This window comes from Cherax quadricarinatus, chromosome 1 (assembly GCF_038502225.1).
Source record: "Cherax quadricarinatus isolate ZL_2023a chromosome 1, ASM3850222v1, whole genome shotgun sequence".
NCBI classification, from domain to species: Eukaryota; Metazoa; Arthropoda; class Malacostraca; order Decapoda; family Parastacidae; genus Cherax; species Cherax quadricarinatus.
In genome coordinates this window covers 76,975,446-77,000,746 of record NC_091292.1, presented here as the reverse complement: position 1 = coordinate 77,000,746, position 25,301 = coordinate 76,975,446, and the positions used below count along the sequence as shown (strand labels likewise).

Here is a 25,301-nt window from a genome sequence, read left to right as displayed (position 1 = left end):
CTTGGAGCTAGCGATCATGTGGTTCTGAGTTTTGACTATATAGTAGAGTTACAAGTGGAGAAGGTAACAGGACCTGAAGGGGACAGGCCAAACTATAAAAGGGGGGACTACACAGGTAAGAGAAACTTCCTGCAGGAGGTTCAGTGGGACAGAGAAATGGTAGGAAAATCAGTAAACGAGATGATGGAATATGTGGCAACAAAGTGCAAGGAGGCAGAGGAAAGTTTTGTTCCCAAGGGAAACAGAAATAATAGGAAGACCAAAACGAGTCCTTGGTTTACCCGAAGGTGTAGGGAGGCAAAAACTAAGTGCAACAGAGAATGGAAAAGGTACAGGAGGCATAGGACCCAGGAAAACAAGGAGATTAGTAGAAGAGCCAGAAACGAGTATGCACAGATAAGGAGGGAGGCCCAGCGACAGTATGAAAACGACATAGCATCGAAAGTCAAATCTGACCCGAAACTGCTGTATAGCCACATTAGGAGGAAGACAACAGTCAAGGACCAGGTGATAAGGCTGAGGAAAGAAGGTGGAGAACTCACAAGAAACGATCAAGAGGTATGCGAGGAGCTCAACACGAGATTTAAGGAAGTATTTACAGTAGAGACAGGAAGGACTCTGGGGGAACAGACCAGATGGGGACACCAGCAAGGAATACACCAACAAGTGTTGGACGACATACATACAGATGAGGAGGAGGTGAAGAAACTGCTAAGGGACATCGATACCTCAAAGGCAATGGGACCGGACAACATCTCCCCGTGGGTCCTTAGAGAGGGAGCAGATATGTTGTGCGTGCCACTTACCACAATCTTCAACACATCCCTGGAAACTGGGCAACTACCTGAGGTATGGAAGACGGCAAATGTAGTTCCCATTTTTAAAAAAGGAGACAGAAAAGAGGCACTAAACTATAGACCTGTGTCATTGATGTGTATAGTATGCAAAATTATGGAGAAGATTATCAGGAGGAGAGTGGTGGAGCACCTGGAACGGAACAGGAGTATAAATGCCTACCAGCACGGATTCACTGAAGGCAAATCCTGTGTCACAAACCTTCTGGAGTTTTATGATAAAATAACAGAAGTAAGACAAGAGAGAGAGGGGTGGGTTGATTGCATCACAGTTCCTCACAAGAGATTAGTGCAGAAGCTAGAGCATCAGGCGCATATAACAGGAAGGGCACTGCAATGGATCAGAGAATACCTGACAGGGAGGCAACAACGAGTCATGGTACGTAATGATGTATCACAGTGGGCACCTGTGACGAGCGGGGTCCCACAGGGGTCGGTCCTAGGACCAGTGCTATTTTTGGTATATGTGAACGACATGACGGAAGGGTTAGACTCAGAAGTGTCCCTGTTTGCAGATGATGTGAAGTTAATGAGGAGAATTAAATCTGATGAGGACCAGGCAGGACTTCAAAGAGACCTGGACAGACTGGACACCTGGTCCAGCAAATGGCTTCTCGAATTTAATCCTGCCAAATGCAAAGTCATGAAGATAGGGGAAGGGCACAGAAGACCACGGACAGAGTATAGGCTAGGTGGCCAAAGACTGCAAACCTCACTCAAGGAGAAAGATCTTGGGGTGAGTATAACACCGAGCATGTCTCCGGAAGCACACATCAATCAGATAACTGCTGCAGCATATGGGCGCCTGGCAAACCTGAGAACAGCATTCCGATACCTTAGTAAGGAATCATTCAAGACACTGTACACCGTGTATGTCAGGCCCATACTGGAGTATGCAGCACCTGTTTGGAACCCGCACTTGATAACGCACGTCAAGAAACTAGAGAAAGTACAAAGGTTTGCGACAAGGTTAGTTCCAGAGCTAAGGGGAATGTCCTATGAAGAAAGATTAAGGGAAATCGGCCTGACGACACTGGAGGACAGGAGGGTCAGGGGAGACATGATAACGACATATAAAATACTGCGTGGAATAGACAAGGTGGACAAAGACAGGATGTTCCAGGGAGGGTACACAGAAACAAGAGGCCACAATTGGAAGTTGAAGACACAAATGAGTCAGAGAGATAGTAGGAAGTATTTCTTCAGTCATAGAGTTGTAAGGCAGTGGAATAGCCTAGAAAATGACGTAGTGGAGGCAGGAACCATACACAGTTTTAAGACGAGGTTTGATAAAGCTCATGGAGCGGGGAGAGGGAGGGCCTAGTAGCAACCGGTGAAGAGGCGGGGCCAGGAGCTAGGACTCGACCCCTGCAACCACAAATAGGTGAGTACAAATAGGTGAGTTCACACACAGAAGCAAGGGAGATATTTATACCAAACAAGAGAAAACGAATAAATGGAAAAGCCGGTGGTTTAACCAGACCTGTAGAGAGACAGAAGAAAAAAACATGGAAACAAGCAGACTAGGAAGGACTATACATGGGTACGAAGAGAATCAGAGAGAGAGGGAGAGAGAGAGAGAGAGAGAGAGAGAGAGAGAGAGAGAGAGAGAGAGAGAGAGAGAGAGAGAGAGAGAGAGAGAGAGAGAGAGAGAGAGAGAGAGAGAGAGGGAGAGGGAGAGAGGGAGAGAGAAACTTGTAAATGGCAGCAGAGGTTAAAACAGAACAGAAGCTGCTTAATAACCACTAAAGGAAAACATATGGAAGAGGCTAAATGATAATCCTGCTGGAGTGCAATCTAAACCAGTGGAAGATCATGTAATCTGGGAAGGAAAAGAGAGGGGAGGACACGGAAGGGAGGAGAGTGAGGGGAGGGAGGGGAGTGAGGGGAGGGAAGGGAGGAGAGTGAGGGGAGGGAGGGGAGTGAGGGGAGGGAAGGGAGGAGAGTGAGGGGAGGGAGGTGAGGGAGGAGAGTGAGGGGAGGGAGGTGAGGGAGGGGAGGGAGGGGAGGAAGGAAAGGGAGGGGAGGCCAGACCGAAGACGCTTTAATTCTTTTCAAACTTTTCATTATCTCTTTACTCACCTAGAAAAAACAATACCCTCTAATTACCTAGTTCTCCTGGTCATTACAACCTTTGATGAGCTTCGAGAGTCTTTCTACTCCTGACCAGGCTCGTTTGGTGCTCGCCTGGTCAGACAGACTGTTGCTGCTGGTGGCCCGTTGCCCCACATATCCATTACAGCCTGGTTGATCTCGCACCTGGTGACGATACTTGTCCAGTTTCCTGTTGAAGACTTCTACACTTGTTCCAGCAGTGTTTCTGATATCTTCTGGTAAGTTGTTGAATAATCTGGGGCCACGGATGTTGATACAGTGTTTCCTTAATGTGCCCACCGCACCCCTGCTTTTCAAAGGATTTTGAACTTCCTCCCATATCTTTCACTCCAGTATGTTATGGCAGTGTGCTGATTTGGGACCAGGCCCTCGAGTACTTTCCGGGTACATATTATCATGTATCTCTCTCTCCTCCGCTCCAGTGAATACATATTTAAGACTTTAAGGCGTTCCCAGTAATTTAAATTCTTTACTGGCTCTGTGCGGGCCGTAAACGATCTCTGTATTTGTTCCAGCTTTGATATTTCTCCTGCCTTGAACGGGGCCGTCAACAGTGAGCAATATTCTAAATGAGGAAACACTAACGATTTGAAGTGTCACCAGTGGCATTATTTCTCTTATTTTGAAGGTTCTCATTACCCACCCCGTCATCCTCCTGGCTGTCGTGACCTTAAGCTTATTATGTTCTTTGAAAGAAAGGTCCGCTGACATAATTATTCCCAAGTCTTTCACGTGTTCCTTTCATTCTGTCTTACGATCCTCTTGAGTTTTGTATACAGTGTTCTTTTTGAGTTCTTCATTCTTTCCATACCTAAGCAGTCGGAACTTATCACCACTGAACGTCATGTTGTTCTCCACTGCCCACTGGAAAACACTGATTATGTCTTCCTGTAATGTTTCAGTGTCTTTATCGTTGTGATTTTCATGTTTATTTTAGTGTCATCTGCAAATGATGGTACAATACTGTGACGGGTGTTTTTATCTGTCTGCTGTGAGGATGAGAAACAGCAGAGGTGCCAGGGCAGTGCCGGGCAGTGCCTTAGGGAACTGAGCTTTTCATCTCGCTGATGCTGTATTTCGTTCTGTTTACTACTACTTTTTGTGTTCTGTGTGTTAGGAAATCGAAAATCCATCAGCCTACCTTCCCCGCAATGCCTATAACCCTAATTTCGTGGGCAATCACCCCATGATCACATCTGTCAAACGCCTTTACAAAGTCTGTATATATAACATCTGTGTTTTGGTGTCTTCCAACGCTTCCGTAATTCTGTCAGAGTAGTTCAGCAGTTTTGACGGGCATGATCATCCTGCTCTAAAACCATCCTAGTTTGGATCACGCCGGCTGTGCTCTTCCATGCAATTTGTAATCTTATGTCTCATCACTCTTTCGAAGATTTTTATGTGGGAAGTTCGGGCTACTGGACTGTAATTTTTAGCTAGTGCTCTACTTATCTTACGCAAAGGAGCTATTTCTGCATTCTTTAAGGTGTCCAGTATTTCACCTCGATTTATGTTCTTTCTCCAAAGAATACTGAGGGCTCTTGCTAGTGGTACTTTGTACATTTTTATAAACAAGGTATTCCATAAATCTGATCCAGGTGCTGAGTGAGTGGGCATGTTATCCATTTATTTTTCGAAATCTGTGAGACTAGTACTAATGTTAGTTGATCTACGCGGCCTTCAGCTGCAGTGAAAAATGTTTCCGCATTCTCTACGTTGTTGTCATTTAGCGGGTTGTTGAACACCGACTCACACTGTTCATCGTCAGTATACGAGGCTCCTCTGATTATTGGTCCGATAATACAGGTAGTTCTTAGTTTGGATTTTGCATATAAAAATATTTTGGCTTTCTTGTGATATCCTGGATGTCCTTGTGTTCCCTTTGTACTTCTTCTGTGAGGTATGACATCCCAAGTTTTTGCTCTAATTCGGTGATCTCTCGGCTAAGACTATCTTTCCTTCGTTGTGACATATTTATGTTTTTAAGCAATTCTCTCTCTCTCTCTCTCTCTCTCTCTCTCTATATATATATATATATATATATATATATATATATATATATATATATATATATATATATATATATATATATATATATATATATATATATATATATATATATATATATATATATATATATATATATATATATATATATATATATATCTGGCCATCACAAGATCATTACCTCCATTACCATCACTGACCTTATGGTCATGTGACGGAGGCCTTATCAATTTCTCTTAAGATTACACACATGGAAAGGGTGTTTCCTATAGTCCTCTTCTATGTCAAGATCATCTGTTTCGGTTCTTCGGAGCTCTTCACAGGGCGTCCCTCTGCTCAGGCACTAGTCTGGTTGCAAACTTTTGGACATTTTCCAAAAAAAAAAAGCCTAAAAGCAGAGCCGAACTGAGAACCATGCTCTCTCTCTCTCTCTCTCTCTCTCTCTCGTGTGCATCTACACACGAACGTGCGAGCGTGAGTGCGTGTGTATGTGTACGTGTACTGAGCTATTTGTGTACAAGAATGGTATACAATACCAACAAGATGAAAATAAGACACATGTGCAACATCTGGGTATCTTTACTGTAGACGTTTTGCCATCCAGTGACTTTATAAAGACAAATTCATGGACATAATTGGAAGACAGAAAAACTATATGCAGAAGATGAGGTAATCAGTCCCTCAGCCTTGGAGTTGGTGTGAAGAGCACCGTAGTCGTGAAGAGTCTGGAGCACAGGCAAGTAGGCTGGCGCTTATATACTGGCGTCAGGTGGATGGCGAAACATCTACTATAAAGATACCCAGATGTTGCACATGTGTCTAATTTTCATCTTGTCGGTATTGTATACCATTCATATACAAGGTGTCAGACACTGCAACATCATAGAATCTTGGTTCAGAGGACATCTCCACAACATTCTTCAATACTACTAACCCGTCCCTCGGGTATGACTTACTTCCACTGGTTAATCCCGCCGACCAATGACATTGCCTTCGTCTGCTACCCGTCCCCTTTTCACCTGACGCCAGTATATAAGCGCCAGCCTTATATACTTGCGCAAAAACTCTAGGTAATGAAAAGAAGGATATCAGATTGAAGGGAGTGAATATAGTGGATGTAAATGTTTTGATATTTGGGAATGGACTTGTCGGCAGATGTGTTTATGAAAGATGAGGTGAACCGTAGAACTGACGAAGGTAAAAAAGAGGTGGGTGGTGCACCGAGGCATCTGTGGAAACGGATCTTTATCCACGGAGGCAAAATGGGAAATATATTACAGTACAGTGGCACCAACACTAACATATGTAGGTGTGAAGCATGGGTTTTGGATGTTATAGTAGGAGGCGGCTGGAAGCAGTGGAGATGTCATGCTTGAGGGCAATGTGTGGTATGAATATTATGCAAAGAATTCGGAGCTTGGAGAGTAGCAGGTGCAGGGTTACCAAAAGTATTATTCAGAGCCCTGAGGAAGGATTGCTGAGGAAGTTTAGACATTCAAAGGGGCTGGAGCAAAATAGAATCACTAGGAGGGCACATAAATCTGAGGTGGAGTGAAAGAGTGATAGGGGTCATCCCAGGAATGGTTGGAGGGAAGGGGTTAAGGGGGGTTCCGAGCGCTATGGGCTGGACATCAAACAGGTTTGCGTGGGCTTGTTAGATCAGAGTGAACGTAAGTGGTGCTGGTGGAACGTGAAGCAAAGTAACATTTATGAGAAGATTCATGGAAAATCGACTGGTTGGACTTAAAGAGTGCTTGAGGAGGAAAGTTCAGTGCTCGCACTCTGAAGGCGGGATGTTGTAGTTCGAAGGGTCATCTGAGCTGTGATGTCGGCACGCTTTTATAAAGACAGTAATTGAATGAATGACCGTAAGAGCTTCCTTTTCAGGTCACCTTACCTCGGTGAGAGACAGCCGCTGTGATAAAAAAAATTATATGTATTTATTTTCTGTTCCATCTTTTTTAGATGCCCAAATAACCTCCACCTTCTCTCTGCTCTTTGAAATCGTAACCCAGCACCGTCTTTTTATATCTATATATCCCCACGAAAGAGGATCGACTTACTTCTGATTTACAAACCAGCTCAATATATTGCCCCTCTGACCTTAATTCACCTTATCTCGGTTAATGGACGAAATATTCGAATTATCCGCTACCAGTGTTACGGGTCTTGCCAAGTTTCTTTTAACTTGAGAGCTTTTGTTAACCGCAGTTGGGTGTACAATGACCAGCTCATCATATGATCAGGACCCGCACCAGCTGATCTTCATGATAAATAAATTAAGACGTTAAGGGAATTTTAATTAGGAATTCGGCTAAGTGAAGCTTCGCTCAGTCCCACTGAAATTTTGAGCCAGACACATTTCAGTTAACTGTGGTAGTTTGTTGTACAGAATTCGATGAAGCTGACTGATTTTGGCAGTCTTGTTAATGAAGCTTCTCTTATCTGAAACCTGCTTAGTAAACAAGGAATTTTCAAGCATTCGAAAAAATTTATCATCTAGAATCTCTTTCCCCGTCCCTCCCCCCCCCCCCCACTTCTGTGCAGCGATCTTCCGGTTCAAGGAAAACAATATACAGGAAAACAAAACTAAGGAAAAAAAGTTATGAGAAGAGGTCACAAAAACGAGAGATGCTTCACAAGCCTACTTACTCCAGATCAGACTTAACCTAACTTAACACATATTAACCTAATGAACAAACTCTAGCCTAACTTACAACAAACTCTAATCTAACTTCACCTAAGATATCTTAGGACAACCTAATCAAACTTACAAACTTACAACATAAGCAAATTTGCTGATGACACCAAAATAGGCCGTCCAATTCATTCTAATGAGGACATTAGAGCACTCCAGGATGATTTGAATAGACTGACACAATGGTCGGAGAAGTGGCAGATGCAGTTTAATATTGACAAATGCAAAGTTCTAAATGTTGGACAGTTAAATAACCATGCCACATATAAACTAAATAATGTAGATCTTAATACTACTGATTGTGAAAAGGATTTAGGAGTTCTGGTTAGCAGTAACCTAAAACCAAGACAACAGTGCAATAGTGTTCGCAATAAAGCTAACAGAATTCTTGGCTTCATATCTAGAAGTGTAAATAATAGAAGTCCTCAGGTTGTTCTTCAACTCTATATATCCTTGGTTAGGCCTCATTTAGACTATGCTGCTCAGTTCTGGTCACCGTATTACAGAATGGATATAAATGCTCTGGAAAACGAACAAAGGAGGATGACAAAAATGATCCCATGTATCAGAAATCTTCCCTATGAGGATAGACTGAAGGCCCTGAATCTGCACTCTCTCGAAAGGCGTAGAATTAGGGGGGATATGATCGAGGTGTATAAATGGAAAACAGGAATAAATAAAGGGGATGTAAATAGTGTGCTGAAAATTTCCAGCCAAGACAGAACTCGCAGCAATGGTTTCAAGTTGGAAAATTGAGATTCAGGAAGGATATAGGAAAGTACTGGTTTGGTAATAGAGTTGTGGATGAGTGGAACAAGCTCCCGAGTACAGTTATTGAGGCTAAAACGTTGTGTAGTTTTAAAAATAGGTTAGATAAATACACAAGTGGGTGTGGGTGGGTGTGAGTTGGACCTGACTAGCTTGTGCTGCTGGGTCTGGTGCAGTGCTCCATCCTTGAGTGGAGATGACGAGACTGGGTGGGTCATTGGGATAATCCGGGGGGTGGGTCATTGGTCTAATCCGGGGGGGGGGATGGACCTGCTCCGCATGGGTCAGTAGGCCTGTTGCAGTGTTCCTTCTTTCTTATGTTCTTATGTCAATAAAAAAATATTAAGCCTTTGGAAAATGCGATCTTTTCTACTGATCTTTTCCAACTAAGTTTTTACTTACTTGCAAATGGATTACTACTGATCCATTCTTCACTTCAACGTCCTTCAATTCATTATCTCCATTTTCCTTCCTGCCTCACCTTTTCGTTCAATAACAGTTTCTCTGCTGCACTTCCATTCCCTTTCACAAGAAAAGAAAAGAAACAAGAGAACTGCCATAGGTCTACTGGTCTACTTATCATTAATATACATTCATGGTGGAAAAGTTAAGAGACGCGTGAGTTTCCCTGACTCCTAATATCAGGGGAAAAATAAACTGGATATTAGGAAACAGGGGAACTGACGTGCCCCTTAAACCTGTAAGGATCATACAGCGCCTTGAAAATGGTAGGTAATCAGGTTACAGGAACCTAGCACATGTACACTTACAAAGTGTAATAAAAACACTTGTAGATTATCAGAAAATGTTTTAGTGTTCCCTAAGTGCATTATTACAGTGGGACAATACTGAGGCCTTAAAGAGAGCTCTTTCAAGTCATAACCTAAGAAAGCTCTCCTTAGTGTGAAACGTTGTCTCAATAAAACCTTGTTCTGCTGCTTTTGTCTTGCTCTTTACTGCTGGAGGCAGTACGCCATTCAACCCTCTCTTGTCACTTCCTCACCCTCCCCTCAACACCACCTCTCCCTCATTCACTTTCAACCCTCTACTGTCACTTCCTCACCCTCCCCTCAACAAGTCCTTTCCCTCACTTACCTCTTAAAGATAGCGCTGCCGTCTCCTTCCTCGTAGGGGCAGAGTGTATCAAGAGTCATGTGGGAGTCCCTCCTTCCTTCACTCCTACTCCGGCCTCCCACACTTCTTCCACTGCTCCCACTCCCACTGCGGTTGCTCCCACTCCTGCTCCGTCCGTTGCTGTTGTTGTTCTTCATGTTCATGGAGTGAAGGTTCTCCAGACTTTGTGTTCTATCTCCAGGAAGTCTTAAGAGGCGTATCTACATTCTCCTTCCTGTATATTATACTGGTTTTTCATAATTAATACTTGTTCTCTTCTGTTATATCTCTGGTAACTTTATTTTGTCATAACACAACACGTCATGGATTATAATATTTCTATGTTATTTTCAAACACTTTCACATATATAAAAGAGATCTGACATTTGAAAGTTATGCTACGATTTTGCAGAACCTTAAACAGTTAGGCAGCTACTACACTTTTGTTACGTTCTTTTCAAACATTTTCACAGGTAAGTTAACACACGACATCTGAAGGGAGAGAACTGTATGATCATTATTCTGACTTATATTTGTGAGAAAATACTAACTGCTTGTGTGTGAAGGTGAGACACCTGCCAGCAGGCAGTGTTGACTGCACCTACTTGACATAGGTCTAGTCAGGTTAACCTTCAACATTTTCTCTCCCGTGGTGACCTCTCATGTCCTGGCTCACACCACTCTACATTCCACTGATGTATTCACAAACAATAGCACAAATAGATCATATTACGGGGAAAGAGCTAAACCTGTAGGGTTTATAGAGCTCCAGAGGCATGAAAGACAATAACGATTTATTCAAGCAAGAGGACAAGATCCCCTCATCAGCATCAAGGAAAAACCCTTGAATGGTGTACTTGGTACAGATTTTTTCAGTAATATAACAGTACAAAGAAAATATTACACGACAACAGCACAGCAAAGTACAATACAATGTCTCACTAAAAAAACTTAAGAGGCACCTAAGTTCCCCGTCTTCTAATAACATGTTCATTTTTGCACTATAATCTAACTTGTCCAAAATTACTGTCCCATTTGCTTTGTCTGTTTCGTAAGGTCAAGTCCAGGATCTTTCCTTAATTCATGGTATAACTTAACAAATCTTTGTAGACCTCGACAACACAATTGTCCTCAAAGATTTAAGTTATACCATGAATTAAAAAAAGATCCTGGACTTCACTTTACGAAATAGACAAAGCAAATGTGATAGTAATTATGGACAAGGTAGATTATAGTGGAAAAATGAACATGTTATTAGAAGACGGAGAAACTTATGTACCTCTTAAGGTTGGTGAAAGCATAGATTGTTGGAGGAAACAGTAGCAGACAACAGGACTGCAGCGGAAATGCTTGACATGAAAAGCTTCTGCACGTGAACAGTTATATCTTTAGCATAGCAGCGATAAACTGGCATGTGTCAGAATAACTGGCTTACATTCTTACTGCTTGATGTCATACAACCATAACGACGCCAGACACCTTCTAGTGAAGAGGCAGCAGTAAACAAACTCTTTGTTTCGGTCTGTGAAAGGTATCCCAGTATCCCGGAAGCCCAGTCCTCCTCAACCTAAATGCACGGAAAATAAACAACAGTGGGCTATATGCTTCTGAATGCAGTTAAATAATAATATGGAAGATTTGAAGCAAATCAGGAGAGCCAGTTACAATAAAATGGCAAAATGACAATAAAAAAAAATACAGGTAGTGTAACTAGGGATAAGTTCATGGCTGTTAGGATGGGTAGGTGCCTATCCTAACACCACAAGAGCAATCTAAACCTTTCACTAAGATATATCAGCTTAGAAACTTTAAGACCAATCGGAATAAACATTCTCTAATTAACGCAGAGATCAATATAAAAAAAATATACTAACACCTTAAGCTTAAAGCCGCTCTTAATAAGGTTACATTATCAAGTTAATGCCATTGAAGTTCTGAAGTCGACTGCAAGAAACATTTACAAACTAATGAATGAAAACAAATATTTCAATTTCAAAAATTTCTTCAATTAGCAAAATTTCTAACATACACCAACATTAACGGTTTCAAGTCAATACGAAGAGACATTCTCCCATTACATAAAAAATCTGTTTAGTAAAACCGACAAAATAAAACTAATACAATTTAAACTCAATGCAAACTTTTTTTTGGAAAAGCAGACAATACCAAAAGTTTGAAGCTGACCGGAAAAGGTATTCCCCAGTTCTCGAACGAGATGCAACAATTCCGAGTTTATTAACAATAATTTGAAAATGCCAACTTTGCACCTAGATATTAATCGAATACATTATCATATTTTTTCTAAGATGCATCAGTCATTAAATAGGTTTTCTCAAACTATCACATGGAGACGAAAAATCAAGAACCATTCCCAAGTTACAGTAGACCACCAATGAAAAATCTGAAGCCGATTGGATGAGGTGTTTCTCAGGTTATAAACTGAAACCTAGAAAAAAATATTGTGACCCTCCGTGAGAGGCCTAAATAATTTTTGGTGGATAAACAAAAAGATTCTTTCAAAACAATAGCAAGATTGTTAAGAACAATACAAAATTTAATCAAACTATATGATAAATCAGAATCCAAATGTAAAAAACCTGGACTAAGCATATTAGATCTTCGAAAAAAAAAACACTCCACTATAATAATAATAATAATATCTTTATTTACTACAAGTACATGTACAAGGTATACAGGCCTAGTTGACATCAATGATATACTACTATATAGAAAGTCCCTTGCTATGCTCAGCATGTCGGGCAAATTAGGTCAGTGTCCCAGGACGCGACCCACACCAGTCGACTAACACCCAGGTACCTATTTTACTGATGGGGAACATAGACAACAGGTGGAAAGAAACACGCCCAATGTTTCTACTCTGGCTGGGAATGGAACCCAGGCCCTCGCCGTGTGAAGCGAGAGCATTAGCCACCAGGCTAACGCTAAAGCGCTAAAACCGCAGATAATATATTATTTACGGAGGAATGCTGAACCCGCAGAGGTCATACAGTATCTGGGGAATGTGAGGTAATCATACTTGATCCAAGGACAGGGCGGGTAGATATAAAAAAAAATCCTTGGATCATGAGGTGTTCACTAGCATCAAGGCAACTCCCAACCTCCTCAAGGTAATAAGGCAACACAATGTTACTATCACAGCGGCACCACAATGATAGGCTTCATAACTGAACTTTTAAAACAGGAAATATCAAAATTAAAGGTTGGATACCAAGATTTCCAAATAAGAGATGTTAATCAAGCCAATTATGATATTATCATAGTGGATAGTATTAAGCCTAATGATGATACAATTTAAGGATCTTTAAAGCTCCAAAAACTAGATCAGTAACACTAAGAGTGTTACAACCTGGCTGCTGTGCGTTCACACCACAATACTATTAGCAGCACCATCACCCGGGCAGCTGTGATTACATCAGAATACAAACTACAAAAACAGTCTAGCAGATCAGGAAATCATCAGGTGGTCTGCCAGGGGTGCAGGTGGCTTCAAGCATCTTAAATAAAAACAGGACTTAGCACGGAACATCATAGATCACTGGGCATATTTTTCGTTGTCATGTTGGATGATGACGCTACAGAAAACGTGACCTTCAGGTACACTAATTTTAATCATAGCTATTCGGAGCCAGAAAAGCAAAGTATATTACAACTTTATTAATTTTTATTAACCAGTTAACTACATAAATCTGGTTACATTATCTATAGATCACTTACTGATATAAATCAGCTAATTATATAAATCTAGTTAATCCATAGGCCACTTGCTGATTAATCAGTTAACTAAATAATAATAATAATAATAATAATAATAATAATAATAATAATAATAATAATAATAAATAATATTTATTTCTACAAGTGCATGTACAACATATACAGGCCTACCTGACATCAATAACATACTACTATACAGAAAGCCTCCTAGTTATGCAGAGCATTTAGGGTAAATTTGGTCAATTTTGTCCCCAGGATGCGACCCACACTAGCTGACTAACACCCAGATACCTATTTTACTGACAGGCGAACAGGGACACAGGTGTCCTAATATTTTCACCCGTACCGGGAATCGAACCACTGACGTCAAAGTGTGAGGTGAGTGCGCTAGCAACTAAGCACTTGCTGATATGCTGTCACTGTCCTCGAGGTTGTCTGTTTCTCAGTGCGTAGGAGAATGTGAGGAAAGAGTATGCCAAAGATATATCACAACCCTGGTGGTTACGACCCCGTTGTCAGGTCAACTGCCACCGTCGGCTATTGATGAGCGAATACCAGCAGGTCACCCATTTTCTCCTTCCTCCCCGACCCTGCTGTTGGTGGTTTATTATGACTCACGAAGTCGTAATAATACGATTGTAAACAAACTACGGAACGGATGGGGTTAGAACCCATGGCGAGTGAATCGTCAAAACTTCAGGCCAGTGTATAAGCCACTGGGCCAGCTGGCTACAATGAGATTCATCCAACTAGGTATATTTATAAACCGTAGGGAAGTTAGCATGGGTCCAATGGGGCCCGTGTTAACCTCCCTATGGTGTATAAATGTACCTAGTTGGATGAATCTCATTGTAGTCAGCTGGCCCAGTGGCTTACACACTGGCGTAAAGTTTGACCACTCACTTGCCATGGGTTCTAACCCCACCTGTTCCGTAGTTTGTGGTTTATTGGTCAAGAAACAGGAAACAAGTACCTCCTTACACGGGTTTTAATCAAATGATATTCCGTTAACTCGTTCAGCATGGGCTGGCTTACTGGTGTTAGATATTTTTCATCCATTTTAACCAAAGAACAGAAATAGACAGCTACAGAGTAAATTCCTACACCCACTTTGTTGGTGGAGTTTTGTTAGTCAGGAAACGGCAAAATGCCTCCCGACGGATTGTAACCAGATGATGACCTGTTAATTAGCTAACTTCTGCATCCCAGAAAAAAAGTATTACAACTCAAGTGTATCTTCAGATGGTGATACCATTATTGGTATTCTCAACAGTTTACCTCACCATCCTACTATTTCACCGCTGACATACATTCGTTGCTACTGAACTCTGGCTCGCGGTGATAACTTTCATTACCTCGTCTACGTAACTCAACCTGTGTGATACAGTATGACAGGGAAGCTATCACATGCAACTACTGTACAGCATATGATAGGCTAGCAGGACTGCTGGTGTACCCACTTTTGTTTAAAAAATATATACACTTACTTGATTACTTAGGTTTAAAGCTTATCAAATTTACAGTGGGTCATTAACGCTGGGTAGAACCGGTTCATCAGTCAAGTATACTTTAATTCATAAAATAAACTCAATAAACATAGATATATATTTATCTCCATGTATAATCCTGCTTGTAAATATTATATAACCCACGTAGAGACAAACTCAGAAAACTAATTGCTCTGTATATTTTGACCCCCCTACTAGTGTCCTCTTCAGTAGATACACAAATGAAAGAACAAGAATTTATAGGAAGGTTGTGCCTATCAACCGTGCAGGTGATCATGAAGTGTCAGATCAGCGCGTGGGACGACAGGTCAAGGAGCGAGTGTGATGACAGGTCTTGTAGTAGGTGACCGGCACAAAGTTTAAGATTTGGACACGAAGTTCCTCTGTGGTATGTAATTCCTTATCTTGTGCTGGCGTTCTGTACTAGCTAGGGTGATGGCATGTACTTCTCAAGTGCGAATTTATTTTGAAATAACGTCTGGTTTCCATTGTCCATTGTTAAAATTAGGGTGGTAGCTATGAGACCAGATTCTATGATTTTTCTTTTGTAGCCGCAGTGTGATTTGTGTTTGATGGTGGCTGCTTCCCAATGAACATTGTGATTGTTATTTCTAACATATTGAAAAATGGCTGAATTCTCATGCCCATAACGTAAATGCCCACTGGTGTTCGATGATCCACGTAGATATTATTCGACCTGTCTGCCCGATGTATACTTGGTTGCAATCTTTGCACGGTATTTGGTGGACTCCTGGTGTGTTCTGTGTAACCAAATGCTTGTATTTCTTGAAAAAAAAAAATTCTCCAGTTTATTGGGATAAATCCGATAGAAAGTGTGTATGTTGGTCGCCTTATTAAGAGGACTGACAGTATCGTGGTGGCAGGGCACCACGGGTTGAGATTTACTGGATGGAGTTGAGTTTTTGTGAACTGAGGTTTTGTAATACTGGATATTTGCTTTCTTTTCTCCTTGTTTGATAAACCAGTCAAGGTATCTTAATTTGGAGAATTGTTCTGAGGATTTCTTTTTCTTGGTCTGAGGAGCTGCATATCCTGAGTGCACGTAGTAACAGGACTTATATGGTTCTCTTTTTAATCTGCATTAAATGGTGACTGTAGAAACGAACATAGTTGGCAGTGTGAGTGGACTTCCTATAAACTGAGAATTCAACATGATCGTTATTTCTGGTGATGAGCACATCAAGGAATGGTAGTTGATTGATTGTTCCCATTCAACTTTGAACTGTATAGAAGGAACAAGATTTATGATGTCTTCACTATATGGGACGACTGCCCCAGCTGTCGTCCCATACGGTAAAGACATCATCAACGTATCTGTACCAGATAATGTCTGGAGTGATGTTGGGGAGGATGGAAGTTTCATAGTATTATTCCATGTATAGATTAGCGAGTTCGGGAGACAGTGGGCTTCCCATACTACTACCAAATATCTGCTTGAAGAATTAATTATTGAAAGAGAAAACATCTGTAGTGACATATACATACATACATACATGCATACATACATACATACAAACACAAACACACACACACACACACACACACACACACACACACAGGCCATGGCTTCGACCCCCACCCGTTCCCTGATTAATAACCCCAGTTATCGTTTGTTTATCACTCCATGGGGAAGTGGAACAGAATTCTTCTTCCATAAGCCATGTGTGTCGTAAGAGGCAACTAAAATGCCGGGAGCAAGGAGCTAGTAACCCCTCCTCCTGTATACATTACTAAATTGTGTGTGTGTGTGTGTGTGTGTGTGTATGTGTGTGTTTAATTTGCTTTTATCTTTATGTTTGATTGTAAAGTATGCTTCACGGCAAGCAACTAGATTCAAGCCCTGGAAGCCGTGTCCCTAAATCTAAATATCGACATATTTCATAAATAAAACTGTCAAGTTTTATTAATGTGGAATGAGTGTTCCAGTGATGGTAGCCAGGTCACACGAGTTACTTCTTAGTCTAGGTGAAAGTAAATAAACTAATATTTCTATATCATTACTCGACAAAAACGAAATTAAAATGAGGGTTATTAACGTCTGGCAGCAATGGGTGTCTAGTGAGATCTGGAGAATGCACTTTTGACTCAAGTCAGGTTAGCCGGACTTGAGTCCTGGTGGTGAGACGTACAGCGCCTGCACTGTGAAGGACGGGTGCAGATATTTGCAATATTGTACTATAGTATCGGTGCCCCTCCTACACGAGTGATGGAGTGAGTGATGGTAAAAGTTTTTCTTCTTTTATGGGTTACCCTGCCTCGGTGAGAGATGTCCGGTTTGCTGAGATATATATATATATATATATATATATATATATATATATATATATATATATATATATATATATATATATATATATATATATGCCGTGCCGAATAGGCAGAACTTGCGATCTTGGCTTAAATAGCAACGCTCATCTTGCCGTATAGGACAAGTGAAAATTTGTGTATGCAATAATTTCGCCAAAATCATTCTGAACCTAGCTAAAAAAATATATTTCACTGTGTTTGTTTAGTATTAAATTATTGTAAACAAATCTAAAACATATATAGTTGGGTTAGGCTAAAATAAATTGTTGGAAACATAAACACATATGCAGTTTAATGTGATCCTTTATTGACAACGTTTCGCCCACACAGTGGGCTTTTTCAAGTCACACACAGATCTACCTGGGGTGGAAGGTACGGGAGTATTTATAGTCATGTTCAGAATGTTGAGGTCAGGTGAAGAATGTTGCATCTGATGATCTACCGGGCGGGGTTATAGAGTCTTGGGTAGCTTGGCAGGGGTATTGGACAAGTTGTGAGTAGACCTTCTGCAGTGTTCTATGTTCTTATGTGGGATAGCGATGAAGAAGTTTCTTGGCGAGTGGTTCAGCTATGTTATAGAAGCCGTTGCTCTGGTTGAAATTGTTGGTTATAGAGATAAGCGATGATTCCAGGATTCTTCGGTATTGAGTGTTGTCTTCTGTGGCGACAAGTCTTGAGTTTCTGTAGTTAATTAAATGGTTGTGTGAATTGCGATGTTGTACACAGGCATTCCTTGTATCGTCAGTCCTGCTTGCGTACTGGTGTTCTGAAATACGTGTTTGGAGGTCTCTTGATGTTTCGCCCACGTATAATTTGTTGCAGTCATTACAAGGGATTATGTATACTACTGCAGAGGATGGAAGCTTGTCCTGTCTACTACTGGTGATGTCCTTGATGGTCGTGGTTGTGGAGGTAGATAAATTGTTCTTGTTATAATAAGGTTAGGTAAGTTTTCCAAGTTCTTTTTGGTGCAAAATTATAAATTTTTACATCAACATTAATGAAAAAAAATATATCTTTAAACGTATAAGAGAAAATTTTAGAAAGGACTTAATTTTAAATGAGTTCTTGCTAAGATAAGATAAGATAAGATTTCGTTCGGATTTTTAACCCCGGAGGGTTAGCCACCCAGGATAACCCAAGAAAGTCAGTGCGTCATCGAGGACTGTCTAACTTATTTCCATTGGGGTCCTTAATCTTGTCCCCCAGGATGCGACCCACACCAGTCGACTAACACCCAGGTACCTATTTGCTGCTAGGTGAACAGGACAACAGGTGTAAGGAAACGTGTCGAATGTTTCCACCCGCCGGGAATCGAACCCGGGCCCTCCGTGTGTGAAGCGGGAGCTTTAGCCACCAGGCCACCGGGCCACACACACACACACACATATATATATATATATATATATATATATATATATATATATATATATATATATATATATATATATATATATATATATATATATATATATGTAATGTATATATATATATATATGTCGTGCCGAATATGTAAAACTGGTCAATTAGCAAGAACTCATTTAAAATTAAGTCCTTTCTAAAATTTTCTCTTATATGTTTAAAGATATATTTTTTTCATTAATGTTAATGTAAAAATTTTTAATTTTGCACCAAAAGAATCTTAGAAAACTGACCTAACCTTATTATAACAAGAATAATTTATTTTAGCCTAACCCAACTAAATATATTTTAGATTTCTTTACAATAATTTAATACTAAACAAACACAGTGAAATATATTTTTTTCGTTACTTTCAGAATGATTTTGGCGATATTATTGCATACACAAATTCTCGCTTGTCCTATATGGCAAGATGAGCGTTGCCATTTAAGCCAAGATCGCAAGTTCTGCCTATTCGGCACGACATATATATATATATATATATATATATATATATATATATATATATATATATATATATATATATATATATATATATATAATAAACACATCGGCCGTTTCCCACCAAGGCACGTTGACCCGAAAAAGAAGAAACACTTTCACCATTATTCACTCCATCACTGTCTTGTCAAGAAGCATGCCTACACTACGATTATAAAATGCCACTTATCAACACTTCCCACCTCCAGAACTCAAATCCAGCTTGCCGGTTTTCCTGAATCCCTTCAAAAATGTTACCGTGCTCACACTCCAACAGCACGTCAAGTCATAAACACCATTTGTCTCCACTCGCTCTTATTTTAACATGCTCACGCATGCTTGTTGCAAGTCCAAGCCCCTCGCACACAAAACCTCCTTTACACTCTCCCTCCAACATTTCCTAGGCCCACCCCTACTCCGCCTTCTCTCCACTACAGAAATACGCTATATATACATATACAGGGTGGAGCAGAGAAACGCATGTTTTTCACAACTGAATAACTTTGCGTATTGTAAAGATAAACAAATCTTAATTACATCAAATAAAAGACACATTAATGCATTTTTAAATTTACATACAGACGAAACACATTTCCATCTGGATGGCTATGTTAACAAACAGAACTGTTGGTACTGGGCGGCGGGGAACCCACCAGAACTTCACCAAAGACCTCTCCGCAGCTCAAAAGTGAGTGTGGTGCGGTGTCTCCACGATAGGAATCGTTGGTCCTTACTTTTTTTGAAGAGGGGGAGACCGCAGTTACAGTAACATCAGCGGGTTATGTCGACATGTTAAACAACTTTCTGCATCCAGAACTCCAAAACCGTCGGGTACATATGAGAGAAATGTGGTTCCAACAGGATGGTGCCTAATTAAGGCATGTAAATTTAAATAATGCATTAAAATGCCTTTTGATGTAATTAAAATTTATCTTTAAAATAAGCAAAGTTATTCAGTTGTGAAAAAGAGAAGAGACGCCACAATGTTTTTGTCTTGTTCATGAATTCTAAGTGATCATTTTGAGTGTCCAAGTGAGATTAAGTGTTGTAAACGAGTATTATACTGTATATACAGCTCTTATGCAATGATGATCGTGAGCGTTTTCTCTGCTCCACCCTGTATATGTCGTGCCGAATAAGTAAAATTGGTCAATTAGCAAGAACTCATTTAAAATTAAGTCCTTTCTAAAATTTTCTCTTATACGTTTAAAGATATATATTTTTCATTTATGTTAATGTAAAAATTAATAATTTTGTACCAAAAGAACCTTCGAAAACTTGCCTAACCTTATTTTAACAAGCGCACCTTAATTTAGCCTAATCCAACTAAATATATTTTAGATAAGTTTACAGTAATTTAATAACAAAAAAAAACACAGTTAAATATATTTTTTTCGTTAGGTTCAGAATGATTTTTGCGAAATTATTGCATATACAAATTTTCGCTTGTTATATTCGGTAAGAGCGTTGCTATTTAAGCCAAAATCGCAAGTATAATATGCATTAGGTCATGTTGAAAATTACAGTACACAAAAACTGACCAAACTTCTTCAAAGATAATACGATAAGACAGTATTTCAACATTTTTATAATGTTTACAAAAAAGTCGTAAATAATATATATCTATACATATTTAATACAGCTCAACCATTTTGCAAGTTTACAACTGGAGATTAACTGATGTTGCTGTGAACACCTCTTCCACTTGAGTGGCGTAGCAGCAGCAACAAGAGCCTAAATGTCAACAGATCAGTCATATAACTGAAGAGAGAAAAAAAGACTAACCCAGTAGTTGTGAATGTTCACAGGTTTTCGCTCTGATCAACAAATATTCAACACTGTGGCCTAGTTTGTTGGGTTTAAAGGTTGGTTTATTAGGTTTACAGTATGTCGATTGGACGAGGGTCAAGGCTGAAGTTTACCTGCAAACAAACTTACAGAATGTTACTCCTAAAATAAGAAATAAATTGTTTTTATCGTGTATATACGCTAAGATACAAACATCGCAGCCTAGCATAACATTCAAGCACAGTTAATAACGATTATCAACCAACGTGTTCTAGCATAGCCGGATTAATTTAATACGATAAATACTTATCAGAAAGTGAGAAAGTTAAACGGTCAATTTGTATTGTGGGTGTGGTTAAGTGGGACCTTGAAGTAGGTTGGCAGTCATACCTTACTTGAAATACACTGGAACACACTACCACTGGGTGGTGACACACTTACCTAGTTGCATCACCATACTGACCCACAAGTTCTCTTACATGCACCAAAGAGTACCGGTTTTGTACTTAAGGCTACATTTTACATGGGTACATTGAGGTAATTCTGCTATAAATACGCCGGACTTGGACGTTAACTTATCGGCATTTAGTTGATAACACTCAAAACATACTGCATTCAAAGCCAAACTCTTGGATTTCTTCTTACGAGTATATACGAAAAAGCAAAACACTGTTGTATGGGTGTGAAGCATGAGTATTGAATGTTGCAGCATTGTGTGTTTGCAGGCACTATTATGTGGTGTGAGTATGATGCAGAGAATAGTTTGGAGATTAGGTGTGGGGTTACCAAAAGTATTATTCAGAGGGCTGAGGGGGGGTTGAGGTGGTTTGGACATTTAAAGATGGAGAAATTAGGATCACTAGAAAAGCGTGTAAATTTAAGATGGGCTGGAGGGGTAAGTATCGTCCTAGATAAGGTTGGAGGGAGGGGGTATAGTAGGTTTTAAGTGCTAGGAACTTGAACATCCAACACGTTTGTGTGTGCGTTAGATTGGAGTGTAGATAAGTTATTTTTATGATTTGACATGCTGCTGGAGTATGAGCAAGGCAATATTTATGAAGGGATTCAGGGAAATCAGTTAGCTGGATTTGAGTCCTGGAGGTACCTGTTCTCTGAAGGTTGGGTGGGGATGTTGCTGTTTGGAGGGTCATCTGAAGTATAATGTCAGCACGCTTCTGGCAAGACAGTGATTGAATAAGTGACAGTGAAAGTGTTTCTTCTTTGTCAAGTCATCCTACTTCGGATACAGAGCTCACAAATAGGATGATAAGTTTTCTTCTGTTCGCGAAGAATCGGTTTTTCTCTCATATACACGAACAATCTGAGGTAACTTTTTGTCTTATCATACGCACGGAAATGATCAAATACATTTTTAAATATTTTTCATATACTACCTGAAAATCAATGACTTATTTGAGCCAATGAATTTATCTAATCTTTTTCCTAAGTGATGTTGTGACCTGCGACACAATTCATAAGTACTGTCGTGGCCTGCAACTTACAATTCATAAGTGCTGTTGTGGCTTACAACTCACAATTCATTTGTAATGTCGTGGACTGCAATTTACAGTTTATAAGTGCTGTCGTGGCCTGCGACTTACAATAAGGGCAATGCCACCATTCACTACGTGGTTGAAAGGTCAGTTTGCGTTGAATGCGAGCGAGGCTTTCTACCCCACATACGCTGACTAAAAGCCCTTTATGATGCCACAGCGCAATTATCTGGGTTCCCATTCTCTATTTCTGACCAATCACAACCCTTCCATGAGTCGCTCCAGCTAAGCGGTGATGGAGTCTCCTCGCTTCCCATTGGTCGAGAGAGCAGAATGTAAACACTTCTAGCTTGGCATCGCCCAGACTTGTGTTTTTCGTTGAGTACTCCTTATATACTCAAGCATTTCACCCTCTACAATGTCGGTAAGTACTGATTTGTGTGTCTAGTGCGTAAATGAATAGTTTAGCTATATTTTGATATATATATATATATATATATATATATATATATATAGATGTTGTCAAGCATATTACGAGTGCACCATGCAAATGAAAAAAGTGCAACAAAAGACCGAGTACACTCGGTCCTGCACGTTTTGGTGATGTTTTCAAGTTTCGGTATGTAAATACATGTATTTCCATAAAATTTGGTAGTGTATATATGAATTCAGTAATGATCTGGGTGTGTACAGAACGTTTTTATTGTCCTTCCAGATCAATCAGAAATTGTTCTAAAGTGAGTCCTCCAAGGATAAGTCGAAATTTGTCTGTTTGGGACGATAGTGACTAAGATCAAGACCCAGATGACCTGGAAGTGGTGGAAACTGATGATGAATACTTGCCACCAGATGCAGAGGTGTCAACAGATGAGGAGGAGGAAGCTGCGCCACCAGCAAAAAAAGCAGAACTTGAACAAGAAGAAACGTATTACTGTGGAGTACCACCCTGATGAACAGCAGCTTCAAGATGATCTTGCTTCTCAAGGAGACACCCAATGGAAGAATGAGGACATACAGACTGACCCTTTGCCTGCATATAAACATTGTAAAGCCTATTGAAGTTAGGTGTGCATATGATTATTTTCGACTTTTTTACTCAAGACATGATAGACAACATTGCATTTCAAACTAATTTGTATGCCTGGAAAAAATATATACATACTAATTTTCAAACAGATTCTGAGGAAATAACTAGGTTCATAGGTATTCTGTTGTATATGGGTTACACTGTACAGCCATCCATTGAGGACTATTGGAGAATTGCAAGTAAGGTAATTCAAGTTGCAGAAGTCATTGGATCAAAGAGGTTTAGGTTGCTGAGGCGTACCATTCATTTCAATGATAACACACAAAAGAAGGGTAATGACAGATTCCACAAAATAAGGCCTCTTTATAATGCACTAACTAAAGCTTGCTTGAAAGTTCCAGCTACACCCAAGCAGTCTGTTGATGAAGTTATGGTTGCTTTCAAGGGTAAAACAGCTGGAAACCTAAGGCAATACATCAAAAACAAACCAGACAAGTGGGGTTTCAAACTCTTCTGTCGTGCAAGTGAAGATGGAATCATACATGATATACTCATGTATCAAGGTAACCCAACTTTTGAGAACCATCACATAAAGCTGTCAAATGAAGAAAGTAAACTTCCAATGAGTTCCAAGATAGTTCTTGTACTTGCAGGATCTCTTGACAAAAGAAAAACATCAGCAGTCAATGCTGATAATTTCTTTACAAGTCTACCTTTGGTCAAGGTACTGAGAGACAAGTATAACTGCAGGTACACTGGAACAATAGGTGATAATAGATGTGGTAAGCCACAACTGATGCCTGTGAAACAAATGGAAAAGAGCAATGTGGCCAGGGGCAATTTTGAATTCAAAAGCAATGATGATATCCTTCTTGTAAGATGGAAGGACAACAAAGTTGTGACTCTAGTCACAAATGATGTGGGAGTTTATCCTTTGAGTCTTATTGAAAGATATGACAAGGCATCAAAGAAGAAAGACCACTTTGAGTGCCCAGGCATCATTAAGAACTACAATGCACACATGGGAGGTATAGACAAAAGTAACATGTTGGTCCATCTTTACAAAACACCAATGAAATCAAAGCGTTGGTACATGCGGCTGTTTGCTTATGTTCTGGATCTTGCTGTTGTGAATGCATGGCTTCTTTACTGTCGTGATTGTCGGTCACTAAACCTGCCATGCCAGCCACTGAAGCTATTCAGGCTTGACATCTCTGTCACTGCAAGATCCAAAGGACAAAAGTCCAACCACACCAGCATGAGACTAACTCAAAGAGATTCACCCAGTACTTCTTTGGTTGACAGTAGTGAGGAATTGTCAAACGTAGAATGCCCATCTGCATTTCAGTTCCAACGTGCAGCAAGGCCAGATGACAGTGTGAGGTTGGATAAACAGTTAGGTCACTGGCCAGTGCTAGGTAAGCTGCTTTCATGCAAGTTTTGCAGCAAAAAGAATAATCATGTCACATCCTCATTATCCTGTGCCATATGTAAAGTAAATCTATGCATAAAGAAGGATAGAAATTGTTTCATAAAGTTTCATTTGAGAAATTAGTGATGTGAAATGATTGTTCTTTCTCAGGGAACTCAGGAATATTTCATTTGTAAGTTGTATCCCATTGCAATGTGTCATTGTTGATAAGTAGTTCCTATTTCTATTTTTTTAATGCTTACAAATTGTTCAGAAACAAGTTCCATTTGTGTTTTTTATATTGTCTACTTGTATAATAAATTTAAAAAATATATTTTTTTTAACAATTGCAACCTTGCAACATTTTAAATTGTTATACCCCTACTGGGCAGGACCGAGTTTACTCGGTCTTCGAATATCTGCAATTGCTCGACATGTAACTTTTACAACTCCATTTAGATGGCCTCAGTGACCTTACATCGAGCGGCTCTATCCCCTCATAGGAAATCACTTTCAAATTCGCATTTTAGTCTGCCTTGCACGACATACACAAC

The 25,301-nt window shown here is 40.0% G+C and overlaps 1 protein-coding gene across 5 annotated transcripts in view; it reads right to left on the bottom strand.

Moving 5' to 3' along the window:
- The window catches only part of FER (tyrosine-protein kinase Fer), a 605,512-nt gene that overhangs the window by 414,419 nt on the left and 165,792 nt on the right, over positions 1–25,301 (bottom strand). For 4 of the 5 annotated variants that reach the window (XM_053776767.2, XM_053776781.2, XM_053776788.2 and 1 more), the window contains exon 2: positions 9,538–10,047. The exons of the other annotated variant lie outside the window; for it this stretch is intronic. In XM_053776767.2, the coding sequence (XP_053632742.1) occupies positions 9,538–9,719 (182 nt within the window). In that variant the 5' untranslated portion in view covers positions 9,720–10,047. The remainder of the gene's footprint in view (positions 1–9,537; positions 10,048–25,301) is intronic. 5 annotated transcript variants of the gene reach the window in all.